Source organism: Pongo pygmaeus, chromosome 3, assembly GCF_028885625.2.
Source record: "Pongo pygmaeus isolate AG05252 chromosome 3, NHGRI_mPonPyg2-v2.0_pri, whole genome shotgun sequence".
Taxonomy (NCBI): Eukaryota; Metazoa; Chordata; class Mammalia; order Primates; family Hominidae; genus Pongo; species Pongo pygmaeus.
The window spans coordinates 201,573,830-201,594,558 of NC_072376.2; the positions used below are offsets into that span (position 1 = coordinate 201,573,830).

The window sequence follows — 20,729 nt, forward strand, 5'->3', positions numbered from 1 at the left end:
AAGTAGATGACATAGAGATTAAGTCACTGGATTAAGTAATTGACCAAGAGCACTGGGTGCAGAAAATTGAAGATATGGAATTTGAATCTGGTGCCAAATTTCATGATATTTCCTTATTATACTTATTTGTCCTTATTAAATGTCAACCAAATGGCTTGACAATTTATAAAAAAGATGCCTCAAATTTGTATGACAATTTATCACGAGATGCTTTCATAGGGCTACAGTAATCACATTACAAGGAACACAGATCTTTTTAAGGTGGTTAGATTTTTCATAGGAAAACTTTTCATTAAAATAAAAATCCTGAAGAAATGTAATTTTTTTTCACTGTCAAAGAACAAATACAATTATGAATGAGTAAGTCATTGTTCTCGTAAGTCATTTCATGAACTTGTAACTGTCGTATCCCAGCCGGGTACTCTGGCTCACGCCTGTATCTCTAGCACTTTGGATGACCGAGGCGGGTGGATCACTTGAGGTCAGGAGTTCAAGACCAGCCTGGCCAACATGGGAAACCTTTTCTCTACTAAAAATACAAAAATTAGCCAGAAATTGCTTGAACTCAGGAGGCGGAAGTTGTAGTGAGCCAAGATCGTGCCACTGCACTCCAGCCTGGGCAACAGAGAGAGACTCGGTCTCAAAAAACCAGGACAAGACAAAAACAGTCCTGTCCCCTTTGTTAGCCACATCACCTTCACCACTCACCCCAGGCTGGCATACTTTCGGCTTCTGGGTGGGATGAGTATGGCTGCTGCCAAACAAGGCTGTATTTGTTACTTTGGACCAAATCTGCAGCAGGAGACTATCACCTCCTCCCATTCCAGAAAAGAAGAGCTGGAGGCAGGGGTGCGCTGGTTGTGGTCCCAGTGTTATCACTCTTCTGGAAGGTGTGGCTTCTCTCTGGCTCCTTTTCTCCAAGGCTGCTCCATTAGAAGCAGGGGCTTGGCTCTCACTGGCTTACTTCCCACAGCTCTAAGAGGTCCAGAAGTCATGTTCAATTGCTTCTTCCTTGTTTAAGAAAGCATTAAAACTTAAGAATCAGGCCAGGCGCAGTGGCTCACGCCTGCAATCCCAGCACTTTGAGAGGCCGAGGCGGGCGGATCACCTGAGGTCCGGACTTCAAGACCAGCCTGACCAACATGGAGAAACCCCGTCTCTACTAAAAATACAAAATTAGCCGGGCATGGGTGCATGCCCAGCTACTCAGGAGGCTGAGGCAGGAGAATCACTTGAACCCAGGAGGTAGAGGTCGCAGTGAGCCGAGATCGTGCCACTGCACTCCAGCCTGGGCAACAAGAGCAAAGCTCTGTCTCAAAAAAAAAAAAAAAAAATTAAGAGTCACACATTATGGGGGCCGGGCGCTGTGGCTCACGCCTGTAATCCCAGCACTTTGGGAGGCCGAGGCAGGTGGATCACAAGGTCAAGAGATCAAGACCATCCTGGCCAACATGGTGAAACCTTGTCTCTACTAAAAATATAAAAATTAGCTGGGCATGGTGGCGGGCGCCTGTAATCCCAGCTACTTGGGAGGCTGAGGCAGGAGATTCGCTTGAACCCGGTAGGCAGAGGTTGCAGTGAGCCGAGATCACAGCCACTGCACTCCAGCCTGGGCGACGGAGCAAGACTCTGTTTCAAAAAAAAAAAAAAAAAGAATCAAACATTATGGTCGACCTCATGATAGCACAGTTACCCATTTGTTGTTGTAAGTCAGTGCATGCTTATCTGAACCCAACATGTTCAGTTTGCTTGCACTCTTTTGTAAGGAAGATAATCCTCCTAACAATTCCAACAGAATTAAGAGGTCACCTTCACCTCACCTATTACAACACCGGGACAAGCCCTGTTGACTTTCACTAGAGAGAATACCCTCAGCAAAAGGAACAGGCTGGCTTTAGCTGAAATCAGTGAATCCTGAGCAAATGAAGTTCAGATTTTTGCCAAAGTTCACAGGCTGAGGAAAGCATCATGTCTCATGGATGAAATTAGACTGACGTGGGCTCTGATTCCAGCTTGGCCACACACTTCCCACGACCTGCAGCAAGCCACCGAACGCTAAGCATCACTTGCACCATGAGTCACCGTCACCATCTTTCACAAGTCTCTGAGCATTAGGAGAGGCTGGATGAAACACACGGAGGAGCGAGGAGAGTGGTAATGAGAACAGAAATTGCTCTCTGAATGAGTATGCTTCCTCTTCTCGCCCAGAGTCATTCTTTTCAGCAAAGTCAAGGGCACAGCCCTCTATGTGAGGGAGAGTGCAGCCAGGGTGGTGATGGAGGTGGTAGAGATGAATTATTGGCATATGGGAAATAAAGAGATTTTTGATGCCCTTTTCAGTTTCTTTTGTTTAATAATATACATATTAATAATGTGGTAACTGTATAATTGATATCAAGGCATATATTCAGCTTTTATTAAAGTAATGTTTATCTGAAAACTTTTAGGCCACTGGTATAATTTTTTTTTTTTGAGACGGAGTCTCGCTCTGTCGCTCAGGTTGGAGTGCAGTGGCGCGATCTCAGCTCACTGCAACCTCTGCCTCCTGGGTTCAAGTGATTCTCCTGCCTCAGCCTCCCAAGTAGCTGGGACTACAGGCATGCCCCACCATGCCCAGCTAATTTTTGTATTTTTAATAGAGATGGGGTTTCACCATGTTGGCCAGGATGGTCTCGATCTCCTGACCTCGTGATCCATCCACCTTGGCCTCCCAAAGTGCTGGGATTAGAGGTGTGAGCCACCACGCCCAGCCACTGGTATAAATTTTTATGAATAATTTTTTCTATTCCATTATAGTCAATTTCAATAATAAAGCCTCATCATCAAGATATTAAAATCGCTGGGCATGGTGGTGCCTACTTATAGTTGCAGCTACTTGGGAGGCTGAGGAGGGAGGATCTCAAGCCAGAGAGGTTGAGGCTGCAGTGAGCTATGATTGCGCCCCTGCACTCCAGCCTGGGTGACAGAGTGATACCCTGTCTCTAAAATAAATAAGTAATAAAAATTTAACAAGATACTAAAATGTACATGCTACTCACTATCACTGAGGATATGCATCTTTACACCCTCATGAAACAAGGAGTCAAAAAGCCTGCTCCACACTTTAAAGTTATCTGATAATTTGGATACCCTTCAGGACCTGGACCTGTTTAACAGGACTGGCATCAAATGTAAGGGATTGGATCTCAGAGAAAAAAGCAGCTTTATAAATAAACTTGACCAGAGGTTATTATGCCGGCAATATTCGTTCAAACAGAAAATCTGGCCAGGCATGGTGGCTCATACCTGTAATTCCAGCACTTTGGCAGGCCAAGGTGGGCAGATTGCCTGAGGTCAGGAGTTCAAGACCAGCCTGGCCAACATGGCGAAAGCCTGTCTCTACTAAAAATACAAAAAATTAGCCTGGCGTGGTGGCAGGCGCCTGTAGTCCCTACTACTCAGGAGGCTGAGGCAGGAGAATTGCTTGAACCCAGGAGGCGGAGGTTGCAGTGAGCTGAGATTGAGCCACTGCACTCCAACCTAGGGGATAGAACAAGATTCTGCCTCCAGAAAAAAGAAAAGCAAAGAAAATTTTATGTCGTCAAAATATTTTTACAAAACCCGGTGTTAGTCTTGCAGAACTTGATGCAGTTTACTTAATTTATTCAACCTACTCAATTTAGTACACAGTAGTGTTGTACTACTGTGAACACAGTTTCATAGTCTGATTGGAATGCATGAGGAAAGATGGCTGAGAGACAAAATAAATCAATAAATCAGTACTATCCATCTTCTCTCAAAGTATAATGCAGGAAATCCTTCCCCAAATCCACCTTCAACAGTAGCCCTAGTAGTGATGTAAACAAGAGTATTTCCTCAGCATGCTCAGTCCCTGTACTAAACTTTACATCTCCCGGCTGCGGCGGCTTAGCAAGGATCTGTTGATCAGTATTGTCGGTGCAGTCCTGGAGAGACACTGCTTTTTTGCTTCTCTTGTTAAAGTGGTTAAAGTGAATGTTAAGTAGAAAAAGGGCGTGGTTTGCTAGGGTGGAAGCAGCACAGAGATGGCAAAAATAAGGGCCACCCTGAGTAACGAACATTTACATTTAACCGGGTAGGATATAAGCTATAGATTGCTTCTTAGTCATAAAGTACCTTTTATAAAGAAAATGGAGGCCGGGCGCGGTGGCTCACGCCTGTAATCCCAGCACTTTGGGAGGCCGAGGCGGGTGGATTGGCTGAGCCCAGGAGTTTGAGACCAGCCTGGCCAACATGGTGAAACCCCGTCTCTATTAAAAATACAAAAATTACCCGGGAGTGGTGGCGGCGCCTGTGGTCCCAGCTACTCGGGAGGCTGAGGCAGGAGAATGGCGGGAACCCGGGAGGTGGAGCTTGCAGTGAGCCGAGATCGCGCCACCGCACTCCAGCCTGGGCGACAGCGAGACTCCGTCTCAAATAAATAAATAAATTAATTAATTTAAAAAAAAGAAGAAGAAGAAAGAAAATGGAAACAGCCCGGCACAGTGGCTCACTCCTGAAATCCCAGCATTTTGGGAGGCTGAGGAGGGCGGATACCTGAGATAGGGAGTCGAGACCAGCCTGACCGATATGGAGAAACCCCGGCTCTACTAAAAGTACAAAATTTGCTGGGCATGGTGGTGCATGCCTGTAATCCCGGGAGGTGGAGGTTGCGGTAGTCTGGGATTGTGCCATTGCACTCCAGCCTAGGCAACAAGAGCAAAACTCTGTCCCCCACCCACCTAAAAAAAAAGAAAAAATGAAAATGGATACAAACATGAAGTTATAGAAAAGTAGTGGAGATAACATGGTAAAGTAAAAAGATCTTATGGATATAACTCTTTAGGAAAAGTTATAAACGCAAATATTTTAGTAAACATTGTAAGACTAAACTATAATAAAACTGTTTCTGCTGTCCCCACCTAGCTAATGCAAAAGAATGTTTTCTAAGATTCAGAAGTTTACACAGGATACATCTACCTAGGCCTAGTGTGCTTTCTCAGGTTTTGTTTCTTTAAAAACTTAATAATTCTGTTAGTATTATACTCTCAAAAAAAGTTGTCTGCAAATGATTTTAGATGAGCATCCCTCTTGAAGGTAGAAGGAGGACACGTTTGACAGAAACATCAATGGGTTGTATGTAGTAATCACAGTTCGTGTGTGTGCATATGAATAAAATATGTTTCTTTCACATTATTAATTTTTTTTTTTTTTTGAGACGAAGTCTTGCTTTCGTCCCCCAGGCTGGAGTGCAATGGTGCGATCTCAGCTCGCTGCAACCTCTGCCTCCTAGGTTCAAGCAATTCTCCTGCCTCAGCCTCCTGAGTAGCTGGGATTACCGGCGCCCACCACCATGCCCAGTTAATTTTTGCATTTTTAGTAGAAACGGGGTTTCACCGTGTTGGCCAGGCTGGTCTCGATCTCCTGACCTGGTGATCTGCCCGCCTTGGCCTCTCAAAGTGCTGGGATTACAGGCATGAGCCACTGCGCCCAGCCCACATTATTAAATCTTAATATTTATATCATTTCCACTAGTGTAGATGCTAACTTAAATGCTTAGTCTTGATCTCTGATCTTTACCAAGTCAATATATCTAATACTTAAAATTAATGTTTTTCCCTCTGTTGCTGAGGCTGGAGAGCAGTGGCACCATCATGGCTGACTGCGGCCTCGACGTCCTGGGTTCAAGCCATCCTCTCACCACAGCCTCCTAAGTACAGACACACGCCATTGCGCCTGGCTATTTTTTCACAAAGTTTCTTTGTAGAGACAGAGTCTGGCTTTGTTTCTCAGACTGGTCGTGAACTCCTGGCCTCAAGTAATCCCCCCCGTCAAAGTACTGGGATTACAGGCATGAGCCATGGCACTGGCCCTGTTAGAACGTAGTGCAAGCTTTGAACTTCTGGCCTCAAGTAATCGTACTGGGATTACAGGCATGAGCCACAGCACTGGCCCTGTTAGAACATAGTGCAAGCTTTGAACTCCTGGCCTCAAGTAATCGTACTGGGATTACAGGCGTGAGCCACAGCACTGGCCCTGTTAGAACATAGTGCAAGCTTTGAACTCCTGGCCTCAAGTAATCGTACTGGGATTACAGGCGTGAGCCATAGCACTGGCCCTGTTAGAACACAGTGCAAGCTTTGAACTCCTGGCCTCAAGTAATCGTACTGGGATTACAGGCGTGAGCCACTGCACTGGCCCTGTTAGAACATAGTGCAAGCTTTGAACTCCTGGCCTCAAGTAATCGTACTGGGATTACAGGCGTGAGCCATAGCACTGGCCCTGTTAGAACACAGTGCAAGCTTTGAACTCCTGGCCTCAAGTAATCGTACTGGGATTACAGGCGTGAGCCACTGCACTGGCCCTGTTAGAACATAGTGCAAGCTTTGAACTCCTGGCCTCAAGTAATCGTACTGGGATCACAGGCGTGAGCCACTGCACTGGCCCTGTTAGAACATAGTGCTGACTTTGTCAATGCTTTTTCATCAGTAGTGGGTAGAATGTAGGGACTGGTTAAATGTTGCGGTGATTACAATCTTGAAAGAAAGTAAGTAGTGTCATTACTGCCAAATAACTTCTTCTTTAGCCTGTAACTATTTCAATGTGCATTTTGATTGTAATTAGAAACAGTGGAGGGAGGAGCCAGGCCTACATTTTATCTATTATTCTATCTGCTTAGTGCAAAAGTCCCTGACTCCTAATCCAGGATTTTTTTTTTTCTCGGAGGGTTAAACATAGTTTTCTTTTTAAAGATTTGTGGACTGGGCAGACAATTAATTGTACAGAATCCCCACGCATATTGTGGGAATGAAAAAAAAGAAGACAGGATGCAGAGTCCTAATGGCACAATTGGCAAACAGAGTAGGAGGTAGTCTCTAGTAGCATCATAAACGAAAACAGCCCCCAAATACCTAGTGAGAGCTCTTCCTTGTTTGTAACAAGCTTTGCTTGAGGAACTAATAGTAAAGAATGTGGTTACAGAAAATACAGTGGTGTCTGCCAAACACCTCGGCAAATACAAATCCACACTGGAGAAGGAGACATCTTTGTCTTCCGGGATACCTGACCGACTCCTACTGCTCAGCCACGCTTCTCTCCCACATGCACCCCCAGTAATGACTCCGAGGTAAAGTTCTGAGTTCTCACGATGGCAGGAGAATCAGCCTGTCAAGACAGTCACCTCGATTAACCACACGCTGCAAATCCGAGGACTCCGTGAGGGAAGGGCTCTGTCTTCCCATCCAGGGTTTAGGCACTGGGATTAGAGTTCTCCAGAAAGACACAATCAGTAGGATAGGTAGAGAGATGCATGAGAGGAGGTGTATCAGGGGAACTGGCTTATGCTATTAGGAGGCTGGTAAGTCCCAGGATGTGACACGCCCTCGTGTGTCAGCTGGAGGGTGTGTCTCCAGCTGGAGACCAGCCACGTGTGAAGGCCTTAGAGCCAGGGAGGCCGATGGTGGGGCTCGTGGCCAGGGCTGAAGCCCCGCAAACCCCGGGAGCTACTGGTGTAAGTCCTGGGGCCCAAAGGCCTGGGAACCCGGAGTTCTGGTGAACAAGGACAGGAGAGGAAGAGGGCCTGCATCCCACCACGGAAGATGGACACACAGATTCGCCTTTGCTCTGTTTTTGCTTGGAGTGCCCACCCGATTGAGGGCAGATCTTCCCCATCCCCTCCAGTGTGACTCTCACCCTCATCTTTTCCAGAAACACTTTCACAGACATACCCCAAATAATGCTTTCCCAGGTTTCTAGGCATTCCTTAATTCAGCCAAGTTGACACCTAAAATCAATCGTCACAATGTGGGGGAAAGACGCCTAGCCAGCCCCCACCGCAGCAACATATAGACATGTCATTATGTTCTCGCCAACAGGTTCTACCACAAAGTTTTTGTGCCACTTTGTAGAGTCCTTTTTTTCTTTTTTCTTTTTTTTAAGACAGAGTCTTGCTCTGTCACCCAGGCTGGAGTGCAGTGGCATGATCTTGGCTGACTGCAACCTCCACCTCCTAGGTTCAAGCGGTTCTCCTGCCTCAGCCTCCCAAGTAGCTGGGCTAAAGGCGCCTGCCACCATGCCCGGCTAATTTTTTGTATTTTTAGTAGAGACAGGGTTTCACCATGTTGGGCAGGCTGGTCTCAAACTCCTGACCTCAGGGATCCGCCCGCCTCAGCCTCCCAGAGTGCTGGGATTACAGGCGTGAGCCACCGCAGCTGGTCACTTTGTAGAGTCTTAAAGAGAGAGGGTGTACCCTTCTCCTCTTGAGCCTGGCTTCAATGTAAACACAATGATAGAAACTGGGTCACCAGATATCCTGTAGGATGGAGGCTGCATGTGTCAAAGAAATGAGAGTCAAGGTCCCTGAATTCATTCTGCCTACTGGATATTAAATGAGGAAAATAAACTTCCACCCTCTTTAAGCCACCATTACTTTGCTTTTTACTGTCACACATAGCTGAAGCTAGTACATTGGATACATTGACTGTCCTAAAGTTAAGGTCTGGAAGATCTAACATGGACAGCTGAGCATGGGATTTATCTGAGTTTGGGATAACTCATGGGATCATTCTGAGTTTTTGGCAGTGATGGCGAGGGGAGGTGGCTGAGGAGCAGGAGATAAAGCTCTGGAAAAAGCAGTGTTAATCGTGGAGAAGGACTCAGACTGTCTCTGCCTTCTAGACTATGTGGCTTTAATAATGAAGAGCTGCAATATAAAACCTGTGAATCAAAAGCATTTTCTTGAAACTGATAGTTCCTGAAAAGAGAGAGGATAGAAGGAAACCGATATTTCTATCCAAGTCCTGTGTGCCATGGACAGTTTCATTTGATTTTAATCCTGTATGGGTAAGCCTTGGTCTTTTCTCTTGCCTGCTCCAAGCGTGGAGGCGCAGTACAGTGATAGAACAGCGTGAATCCAGGCCAGCTCACCTGCGCCATTGCTGACTTCGCCTGAAAATTCTCTCATCCATTCTTACCATCTTGTTGCGTTCTCAGGCCTTCTCAAAACCACCTTGGGGACATTCTTCATCTTGGAATGGTGCCTGTGAACAAAGATGGAGTTACTCTGTTTAGGTAATGCTAAGAAAAAAATTTGTTTTCCTTACTCCCTTTTCTCACTGGATGCCTTCAGTAAGTAGGCCATCCCTTAGATACAGGCACATAGAGAAGAGGCACTGTGGTGGGCAGAAATATGAGAATGCCCCCAGGATTCTCACCCACTGGTACACATACACCTTCTCCCAGTTTTTCAAACACACACTAATCTGGGTACTGGCCAGGAGCGGTGGTTCATGTCTGTAATCCCAGCACTTTGGGAGGCCGAGGCGGGTGGATCACGAGGTCAAGAGATCAAGACCATCCTGGACAACATGGTGAAACCCCGTCTCCACTAACATCCAAAAATTAGCCAGGTATGGCGGTGTGCACCTATGATCCCAGCTACTTGGGAGGCTGAGGCAGGAGAATTGCTTGAACCTGGAAGGAGGTGGAGGTTGCAGTGAGCCAAAATCACACCACTGTACTCCAGCCTGGGCAACAGAGTGACAGAGTGAGACTATGTCTCAAAAAAAAAAAAAAAAAAAAAAAAAAGTCTCATTGCTGATGTGAGAGATTTTGCAGATGTAATTAAGGCCAAATCAATTGACCTTCAGGTAGGCAGATTGCCCTGGATAGGCCTGACCTACTCATGTGAGCCCCTAACAAAGACTGGGTTTTTGTGGTGAGGAAGACACAATGTGAGGGATTGGTGGCTTGGGAGAAGGATTCTGGAGAGACACACGGCGTGGATCTGACAGTGGTGGACAGTGGCCTCTGACAGCAACTCTCATTGACAGTCAGCAAGAAAATGGGGTCTTCATCCACTCCTCTAACTTTAAGGAACTGAGTTCTGTCAACGATGTAAATGAACTTGGAAGAAGACCCCAAACTTAAGAGAATACTTGCTGTCCAGCCTCTGAGACTCTGAGCAGAGAACCCAGTCACGGGATGCTGGATTTCTGGTTGCAGAACTGTGAGCCCCTACATGGGTGTTGTTTTCAGATGCTAAGTTTGTGGTCACCTGTTACAATGCAATAGACAACTGACACAGACACCCCACTGAACTGCTCAGTGACTAAGGAGATAAAGAAAGAGGATTAGAAGTGGATTTTTCAAGCAACGCCTACATCTTATGTTGGGTTCAGGAAACAAATCAAGCCGGGCGCGGTGGCTCACACCTGTAATCCCAGCACTTTGGGAGGCTGAGGCGGGTGGATCACCTGAGGTCAGGAGTTCGAGACCAGCCTGGTCAACATGGCGAAACCCTGTCTCTACCAAAAATACAAGAATTAGCCGGGCGTGATGGCAGGCGCCTGTAATCTCAGCTATTCGGGAGACTGATGCAGGAGAATTGCTTGAACCTGGGAGGTGGAGGTTGCGGTGAGCTGAGATAGCGCCACTGCACTCCAGCCTGGGCAACAGAGTGAGACTGTATCTAAAAAAAAGAAAACAAATCAAAAATTCTGTTCTAACACAAAATTATTTTGTTAGACCAAAATGATAGCCTCAACACAAACCTAGAATAGCTTTGGCACAGAATTTAACCTAGAAAGAAAATATACTCGGTGAGGACTTTTTCATGAGAAAGTAATACATTTTACCCTTCCCCTACAAGGGTGAAACCCTCTCCCTGAACCAAAGTTCTTTAGAAGATACAAAGTATTTATTTTCCAAAAATTCATCCTACTTATCTCTATACCTGTTCACACAAGACAATGAACTAAATGTCTTCACATATTCAATGAAATGAGCACAAATTGCTATCAGTTTCAGTAGTTTTACATTTTATTTTAAGAATTTTCTTATTTTAAGAAAATGTGGAATGCTTCACAAATTTGGGTGTCATCCTCGTGCAGGGGCCATGCTAATCTCCATATCGTTCCAATTTTAGTTTATGTGCTGCTGAAGCGATCATGGTTTCCGTTTTTTTCTGACCAGATTCTGCATAAGCATCTTCTAGAGAGAAGCCTCCTGCAGGTATTGACAGATTCTTGCATTTTCTTTGTTTTTCTCCACTTCTCACTCATTCACGAGAGGTTTCACGTTTGATTACTGGTAGTTAACTGTGTAATCCACGTGGTTGAAGTTCGTTCCATGAAGTTAGTGGCGTACCCTCTCTCAGTCTTACAGAGGCTAATAACAGGTACTCACAGATTGTTACCTGTGGCTTTCCACTTTAAGGAGATAAATCCTTCTTCAAAGGAAATCCAACACATAGCACACACACAGGTAGTTGAAATTCTCATCCAGCCCTTTGTTTACCCAGCATCTATTTGATGCCAGTCTCCATATATATGCACAGAATTGTTAGAATGCAATGTGTGGAGAAAAATAAAATACCCACAAACACACACACACACGGTCCCCTCCTCTTGGGTCCGTTTTTCTAGACTGCAGGTTGCTATGTCAGTTGAATTAATCATGACCAGTACTAAAAAAAATAAGGGATTTGGGCTGGGCGTGGTGGCTGACACCTGTAATCTTGGCACTTTGGGATGCTGAGGCGGGCGGGTCATTTGAGGTCAGGAGTTGGAAACCAGCCTGGTCAACATGGTGAAATCCTGTCTCTACTAAAAATATTAAAAAATTAGTCGGGCATGGTGGCACGTGCCCGTAATCTCAGCTACTTGGGAGGCTGAAGCAGGAGAATCCTTTGAGCGGGAGGTGGAGGTTGCAGTGAGCTGAGACTGCGCCACTGCACTCAGCCTAGGCAAGAGTGAGACTCCATCTCAAAAAAAAAAAAAAAAAAAAAAGATTCAGGGCACTTTTTCGGCAGCAAAGCTAAAAGTGTTTCATCAGCTGCATGTCCCATGTCATGTAAAACTGTGTTTCTTCCAGTGGGTCATGGTCAGTAGTATGAAAAGCACTGACTGACATAAGGGAGTTAAGTCTAATACAAGAGACAAATTACAACACTAAGGCATTGAAGGAGAGATATGAAGAACTATGAGCTCATGTATCACAGGAGGAATTTAATTATCCAAGGAGATTTGGAAACACTTCCCGGAGGAAGCTCAAGCTGAAAAGGCAGTAAGTGGGGTAGATGCCCTTCACCCTGGGGTATCTTCCATTAATCCCTGCAGTTCACTTCTAAAGGTAATCATGGTTGGGCAAATAGATGAACGAAAGCTTGCTTTCTTCTTCAAAATGATTGGTGGTTTAAAAGGAAAACTATTACCGAGTACAAAACAAATAAATTCTTTTCTTCTTCTTTTTTTTTCTTTTTTCTTTCTTTTAATTTTTTTCTTTGTTTCTTCTTATCATCTAGAAGTGCCTTTGGTCTTGTCCTTTCAAAATCTTGAGGGTTTTGCAAAGCTTAGCATTTTACATGGAGGTTCCCATGGCTCTATACTATATCTTCTTATATCACACGTGAATTGATATAAAGGTTAGGGGAACCACCAGGGCAGTACTTTTATATGTAGACTATCTGGAAGGTTTGTATTTATTAAGTCAAACCCCAAAATAGGTTTTCTTAAACTTCTGAGTTTGTTTAGCGTTGTTACATAATTCTAGCAAATTTTACCACTCAAAGACCCTTACGCTTGGTCTTGTTTACAAAGCTGGACCATTTCATATAGTCAGGATATAGTTATCAATTAATGTAGTCAATATTTTAAAATACTTTAATTGTCTGACTTGAAAAATATCCTTCCTCAGCACGAATTTTTTTTTTTTTTTTTTTTTTTAAATTTGAGATGGAGTTTCGCTCTTGTTGTCCAGGCTGGAGAGCAGTGACGTGATCTCAGCTCACTGCAACCTCTGCCGCCTGGGTTCAGGTGATTCTCCTGCCTCAGCCTCCTGAGGAGCTGGGATTACAGGCACCTACCACCATGCCCAGCTAATTTATGTATTTTTAGTAGACACAGGGTTTCACCATGTTGGCCAGGCTGGTCTCAAACTCCTGACCTCAGGTGACTCACCCGCCTTAGCCTCCCAAAGTGCTGGGATTACTGACGTGAGCCACCGCACCCGGCCCAAAATTCTTATATGATAAATCAAACTTATAAAAATAGTGAACCTGATATTCTGAAACATCACAATGCTTTGTATATATTTAAATCTCAACTTAGAATCACAAATTTAAATCAATGACTCAATTGTATGTTTTACATTGGAGTTACTTGGCTATTTCCATAGCTGAGTTCTCCTAAATATCACAAACAAAACTAAATAGATTTTTACATATCCAAAAGAATGAAGACTCTGGTTATGGTACTTCTTTCAGTTAAAAGGCACTAGTCTTCTAGGGGGAATCACTGTCATTGGGTTGGACATTTCAGCTGGGCGTGAACTCTAAGGCAGCAGATACCCAGGGTGCTTCTCCTCAGCACCCACCAAGGAACTGACCTCCCACCACATGATGTTGATGCATCCCTTCCTATGTGATTTTTTGGGATTTCTTTTGCAGCCTGCTTGAAGTGACATAATGACCAGATACGTTTGTGAAGATGCTGACTGGGATTTGGTCAGAGGCCCTGGCAGGCCCACTGAATTCTTACCATTCATCAGTGGTCTCATAACCTTTCAGGCTTTCTATTCCTGAAGCTCAAAACACCCCTCTCAGCAGCATACATACATCACTTGAGAGATTTTGCATTTTCTTGGGTCTTAATATACTCAAATGCCTTTTTCATTTAAATCTAGAGTTTGATCTGGATGAAATACTGCATTTTTCCATATATAGGCATTTCTGCTACGTGCGATGTATTTTCCTAACAAACAAACAAAAAGACACCCCACTCTGCCAGATAATGTATTAAAATAATAGTGCTTCCATAAGAGTTAGAGTGGAACACTCAATCCCTATACAACTCAAACCAGATGCTTACAAAATGTTAACAGCCGTTAAAAAAAAGCCACATGTAGAGTCGAAGACACATAAACTTCTAACAACGACAAAAACAAAAATACAGGGTAACTATTGAATCTGCTTTTTTAGGAAGTGAAAGTTATTTGATGAGAAATTTGGGAAAGGGTTGAGGCTGCCGAGTTAGGGTGGCCAGGACAAGATGCACATACGAACAGCAAAATCAGCATCTCTATGACACAGTGTCTGGTCAAACTGAGCCAAGAAGAGTGTGGTGTGGATGGCCATCGTGATCTCATCATAGCAGAGAGATCACCCCACTGAGGGCTTGCTGCACTTGGCTGCGTTAGTGTTCTCTGCCTTCGACTGCTCTTACTTACAACCAAACTGCAGTGTACCAGGGAAAGCTCATGTTTGAATCAACATGATTTTCTTGTCATACTAAAACAAGTCCTTTATTGTGCATTATAGAAACATGTTAATTTTAGCCCTACAGTTGATTTCCAATCCTCACAGGACAATTCCCAAGGATGTTTAAGATCTATTTGAACTTTGAGTTTCACCTGCCTTCTGTAATCATGACAGTGGAGACTCCCCATTCTACATATTCTTCCTGGACAGCTACCTGTGATCTAGTCTTCAGCTACCTTCTATATGCCAGAACTTCATCTCTAGTTTAGGTCCCTCTGTTCGTCTTCAGGCTTATAAGGATGTACATATTGATCACTGGAACTCTCTATCCAGATATTGTGCAGGGCACCTCAAAGTCAAGGTGTCCAAAATGAAACATATACATATATATACACCATTCTCTCCCCGTGTCAGAGGCAACCACATCCACTCAGTTGTTCGGGAATGCCAGTATTGTCTAGGAAAGACTATCTGCTTCATATTTCTATAGTTAATTACCAAGTTTTAGCTATCTAAGACTTTTTTTTTTTTTTTTTGAGATGAAGTCTCGCTCTGTCGCCCACGCTGGAGTGCAATGGCGCAATCTTGGCTCACTGCAACCTCTGCCTCCTGGGTTCAAGCGATTCCCCTGTCTCAGCCTCCTGAGTAGCTGGGACTACAGGTGTGTGCCACCACGCCTGGCTCATTTTTGTATTTTTAGTAGAGACAGGGTTTCACCATGTTGTCCAGGATGGTCTTGATCTCCTGACCTTGTGATTCGCCTGCCTCAGCCTCCCAAAGTGCTGGGATTACAGGCATCAGCCACCGTGCCCTGCATGTCTAAGACTTTATACAACATTAAAGTCCGCTTATCTCTATCCCACTGCCATTACCCCAGCCAAGCTTTTAGCTGAGAACTGCAACCAAATATCAAGTTCTGTGACAGTGTAAACTATTTTGATGCCAACCTGAAGCCAGTCAAAATAAATAAATAAATAAAAAATAGTCTTTCCCTGCCAGTCTCTTGTTTACCACTTTGGTGGATATATATTTACTTTGGAATTAAGTAAACTTTTTTTAGATGTGTAAAGCCCTGCCTATTTTCTCCCAAATAACTTTTGCTGATGAGGAGCTTGACTTACTCCTCCTTCCAGTCCTTCCTACTTAATAATGGTGCCCTCTGAGCCTTCTTGTTCCTTCAAACCCTATTAGGATGGAAAAGTGACGCTTGAGTAGAATCTTTAACTATTTCTTTGAAACTGTTTCTGGCTTTGGTGCTTTGTGTATCCACTACAGCCATTTTACCATAGTTTCTGGATCATGACTATCCAGTGACTTTTCTGACTCTTCCATGAGGATAGTTTCCTTGAGGCAAGAACTTGCTGTATTTTCTGGCCTTTATATAGTTCGGGTGCTCACATTTGGCCAAATTGGTGTTGACACTGTGGTGAGGAGAAGCTGCAGCCTGTGACCCTGGACTCACTGAAGATTCCTCCTTGATCAAGCGGCCATCCTTATTCGGAAGAGCCCCAAGCATTCTCACCCGTTCATTTTTCTCTGCCGAGGCAGTTGTCCGCTTGTGAGACCATTGCCTTGTGTAGAGAATTCAGGATTTCTTGGGCCTCATTCTGAAAGGATAACTATTGTCCTCTCTTGGAGGTTGCTATGCTAGAGCTATAAAGTCAAAAGTCAGCATAAATTTAGGTGTGAATTAGAATGTGGAAATTAGCATTACTGTCAGTCAAAAGGGGGCTTTTGGGTCTCCTGAGTCTCCATTGTTGACAGGTCAGGGATAGAAAATGAATGAGCTAGTAGGAATTCTTTTGAAGATCCCACGTCTTCAAAGACGGAAAGAAGAATGAACCCCTGGAATTTTCTTTTTTTCTTTTTTTTGAGACAGAGTTTCATTCTTGTTGCCCAGGTTGGAGTGCAGTGGCACAATCTCAGCTCACTGCAACCTCTGCCTCCTGGGTTCAAACGATTCTCCTGCCTCAGCCTCCTGAGTAGCTGGGATTACAGGTATGTGCCACCACGCCCAGCTAATTTTGTATTTTTAGTAGAGATGGGGTTTCTCCATGTTGGTCAGGCTGGTCTCAAACTCCCAACTTCAGGTGATCTGTCTGCCTCGGCCTCCCAAAGTGCTGGGATTACAGGCGTGAGCCACCGCTCCCAGCCTGAAATTTTCAGAGTAGACAATCTTACCTTGAAGATGACTTTTGCCTTCCCAGTGATGAATTTTGAGAGAGACTTGTGTTGCTGAGACAGAACTCGAGTCTCATACAGGAGCATCCGATCTGTCAACACAAGGCTTCAGGCTTTTTGGGTACATCTCATATATGCTATTCTTGAAATCCATTACATGACATCTCAGATGCTTTGCCATCTCAGCCGTCATCCCCTACTGCACAGTAAACCTTGGAGCACAGGCGCCATAACCAGACCTTCCTTTCCATCTCCTTAGACGCACTCACAGCAAGGCCTGTGTGCACCTGCAATTACAAGTGGTTTGATCAAATGATGTGAAAGGATAGAACAAGTCAGCTCTTTCTTGAAATCTGGTAGATCCAAGCTAGCCTTCATACTTTTCAGGGAGGAAGAGAAGGATTAAGGAGAGAAAAATCAATAAAAACCTCTCATCTTGACCTGATTTTTTGCAGCAACAGGAATTTGTCTTTAATGTCAGCTCACGATCACATTCCTTCGTCTTCTGAGTCACACTCTGACTGAGTCACACTTTATTCTTAGCCTGTATAGAAGTTGTCTGGGACTTTCCTCCCTCCACCCTAGACCTCCCTCAGAATGTTACTGTCTACCCACATTCATGTTGCGAACTCTCATTTGGAATGAAGGGAGCGAGCACAGTTTTGCTAAGAGGCAGAATAAAAGCATGCCCCGGGTGCCAGCCTCCAGCTGCCTGGGAACCCAGTCTTTGTGAGGTGGTTTTATTTGTGAAAGCCGTGATTCTTAACTTCTTAACTTCATTGCATGTTACAATCACCTGAAAAGTGACAACAATTCTGATTCTTTTTTTGTTTTTTTTAGAGAGTCTCGCTCCGCTGCCCAGGCTGGAGTGCAGTGGTGTGATCTCAGCTCACTGCAACCTCTGCCTCCCGGGTTCAAGTGATTCTCCTGCCTCAGCCTCCCGAGTACCTGGGATTACAGGCATGTGCCACCACACCCAGTTACTTTTTGTATTTTTTAGTAGAGACTGTGTTTATCCATGTTGATCAGGCTGGTCTCGAACACCTGACCTCAGGTGGTCTGCCTGCCTCGGCCTCCCAAAATGCCCGGATTACAGGCATGAGCCACCATGCCTGGCCTTGCTAGCTCCTTTTGAAAGTCCTGTCATAAACTTACCTAGAAGTAAGCGCTCTCTTTTCTGGCCTTACCAACTGTGGCTACAAGTAATCAGTGAGCATGGGAGGAGTGTCCCCAGGCAGAATCTGGCACCAACTATTATTGGATAGTTCAGGGGCCAGAGGAACCTCAGCCCATCCACTGCCAGGGACGGACTTGACAGAATTCTTGCCCAGCAAACCTCCTTTTGGTCACAAAACTCAAGGAGTCTGGTTGCCAACCAAACTCCTTGAGTTCTGCATTTGTGGCTCATTCAGTTCTGTGGAAATGGCAGTATGGCTCTGTGGTTGATAGCCTGGACTCTGAAATAAGGCCACCTCTGGGCCGGGCGCAGTGTCTCACGCCTGTAATCCCAGCACTTTGGGAGGCTAAGGCGGGCGGATCACAAGGTCAGGAGTTCGAGACCAGCCTGACCAACATGGAGAAACTCCGTCTCTATTGAAAGCAAAAAAAATCAGCCAGGTGTGGTGGTGGGTACCTGTAATTCCAGCTACTCAGGAGGCTGAGGCAGGAGAATCGCTGGAACCTGGGAGGCAGAGGTTGCAGTGAGCAGAGGTCGAGCCACTGCACTCCAGCTTGCGCAAAAAAGGGAGACCCTGTCTCAAAAAAAAAAAAAAAAAAAAAAAAAAGGCCATCTCTGTGAATCTAAGACAAGTCACATAACTAGAGTTTGTTTTCTCATCTGTAAATGGGGCAGGAACTCATGTCCACCTCATAGGGTCACGTGTTGAAGGTGTTGAGAACGGTGTCTGGCAAGAAGCGGGTGCCATTAGAACAACTAGTCTCATGTTTCTTTCCGTTAAAGATCCTATTTTTTTGCAGGGGGGTGACAGGTAGAGTCTCATGGATAAATGTTAAGATTTCCGGGCCGGGCGCAGTGGCTCACACTTGTAATCCCAGCGCTTTGGGAGGCCAAGGCAGGTGAATCACAAGGTCAGGAGTTCAAGACCAGCCTGGCCAAAATGGTGAAACCGCATCTCTACTAAAAATACAAAAATTAGCCAGGCATGGTGGTGGACACCTGTCATCCCAGCTACTCGGGAGGCTGAGGCAGGGAATTGCTTGAATCTGGGAAGAGGGAGTTGCAGTGAGCCGAGATTGCGTCACTGCACTCTAGCCTGGGCAACAGAGAGAGATTGTCTCAAAAAAAAAAAAAAAAAAGATTTACCTAAGAAAAGCAAAAAGTGGACTTTCTCATTAAGGAAGTGGTGTGCACTTACAGTCCCAGCTACTTGGGAAGCTGAGGCAGGAGGACCACTTGAGCCCAGGAGTTCAAGGCCAGCCTGGGCAACATAGCAAGACTCTGTCTCTACAAAAAAAAAAAAAACAAAAAAAAAAGCAGGTGAGGAAACAACGTGTATATACGTAAGCATCTGTTTCCCTATAAAATACTAGTTTAATGTGGGATGATTATTTATTTCCTAATATACTGGGTGTATTACACCACCTAGAACTTAAAAGGTTTTTAATAATTCCTGCAGAATTAAGTGATAGAAGCAAGACACAGAACAAGTGACCTTTGCTCTCAAGGGTTTTTCTAAATTAATCTGCCATTATTCTTTACCAATATTAAATCCTATACACATGGTAGTAATTCAAATTATTTATCTCTAATAATCTTAAACCCCAGAATCTGCATTAGAATGAGGGAAGAAGTTAGACTATAACTCCTTTTTTTTTTGAGACGGTGTCTCACTCTTGTCACCCAGGCTGGAGTGCAATGGCGTGATCTCAGCTCACTGCAACCTCTGTCTCCCGGGGCTCAAGTGATTCTCCTGCCTCAGTCTCCCAAGTAGCTGGGATTACAGGTGCCTGCCACCATGCCCTGCTAATTTTTCTATTTTTAGTAGAGATGGGGTTTCACCATGTTGGCCAGGCTGGGTCTTGAACTCCTGACCTCAGGTGATCCACCCACCTCAGCCTCCCAAAGTGTTGGGATTACAGGCGTGAGCCACCGCGCCTGGCCTTAGACTATAACTCCTAAATGTCAACCAAGTGTTTAAATTCTTACTTGTCTTATTTGTTTGAACTGCTTTTCAAAGTTTCCTGCCCAGTCTCCCCAACTTATACAATTTCTTTTTGACTTCCCCCCCATTTTTTTAAATCTTAAGAGACAAGTACACAAAGCACCCGACAGAAAGCCTGAAACAAGGAAATTTTCTTCGTTTAAGGTTTCTTAAAGCAAGGGGATGAACAATATAGCCTTTATTTTCCAGAAACAAACAAAACACCTCCGCCTAAATCCTCAGGGAAGCTACGTAGATGGAAGCTCTAGAGAGCACCTCCCAGTGGCCAACCTGGGCAACTGGTTGAGAGTTGCTGGGTTCGACACACCAGGAAACCTGTGCAGTTGCAGTGCCCGGACCCTTCCCCACAGATCTGGCCCCACGTCTTGCTGTGTAATGTTAAAGGCGAATATTGTCAAGCTGAATTGGGTCTTTAAATATTTCCGAGATAACAAGAGTGTTGTGATTTTTGTTTGTTTGTTTGTAATATTTTGACTCAACATCAATCAGATTACGCATTTTATTTCTGAAATATTCAGTGAGTTTTCTCACTCCTAAATAGTAGCTTATCTCTTCAGTTGAAATACATGTTAGCCCTTAAAGGTCCAGATCGAATGCCATTTCTCCCAGAAGTTTTTTCTAATTGTTCCAGCAGGAATGTCATGTTCCCGCCACTAAAATGCCAAAGTAGTTAATTAATTTAAATTGTACCCCTCTCGGGGCACTTGTCTTTTCATTTCATAGATTTTTCTTCTTCTTTTGCACATATATCTTTTGCTCCCAAAGAAGAGAAATAATTTTTGGTCACTTTCAGCACTGAGCTCATTGCTCTCTATATAACAGAGGCACAATATCTATTCGTTAAATAAATAAAAGCTGCCACTGAAATTGCAAACTATTAAAAAATTTTATTATATCACAGCTGAAACCAATCTTCAGAGACAATTTAATCCTTAAAGGTGAGGAAAACTGCTTCATTAATTGGCTTACTCCAAGTCACACCTCACATTTCTTAGCTCCTACTCCATTCTCCAATATTTCTTTACTGAAAACACTGCTGACAAATTCTTTAGAAGGCATGTGTGTGTGTGTGTGTGTGTGTGTGTGTGTGTGTATTTGGAGACAGGGTCTTGCTC

At 44.4% G+C, this 20,729-nt stretch overlaps 1 protein-coding gene and 1 pseudogene across 2 annotated transcripts in view; both read right to left on the reverse strand.

Moving 5' to 3' along the window:
* The window catches only part of TRIML2 (tripartite motif family like 2), a 55,380-nt gene that overhangs the window by 25,103 nt on the left and 9,548 nt on the right, over positions 1–20,729 (reverse strand). Inside the window, exon 2 of one of the 2 annotated variants that reach the window (XM_063664395.1) lies at positions 8,923–9,035. Coding sequence is in view for 1 of the 2 variants with exons in the window: in XM_063664391.1 (XP_063520461.1) it covers positions 8,970–8,972 (3 nt within the window). In the remaining variant the exon portion in view is untranslated. The remainder of the gene's footprint in view (positions 1–8,922; positions 9,036–20,729) is intronic. The other variant, XM_063664391.1, reaches the window with a different exon arrangement.
* On the reverse strand, positions 10,842–10,941 carry LOC129035901 (U6 spliceosomal RNA; annotated as a pseudogene).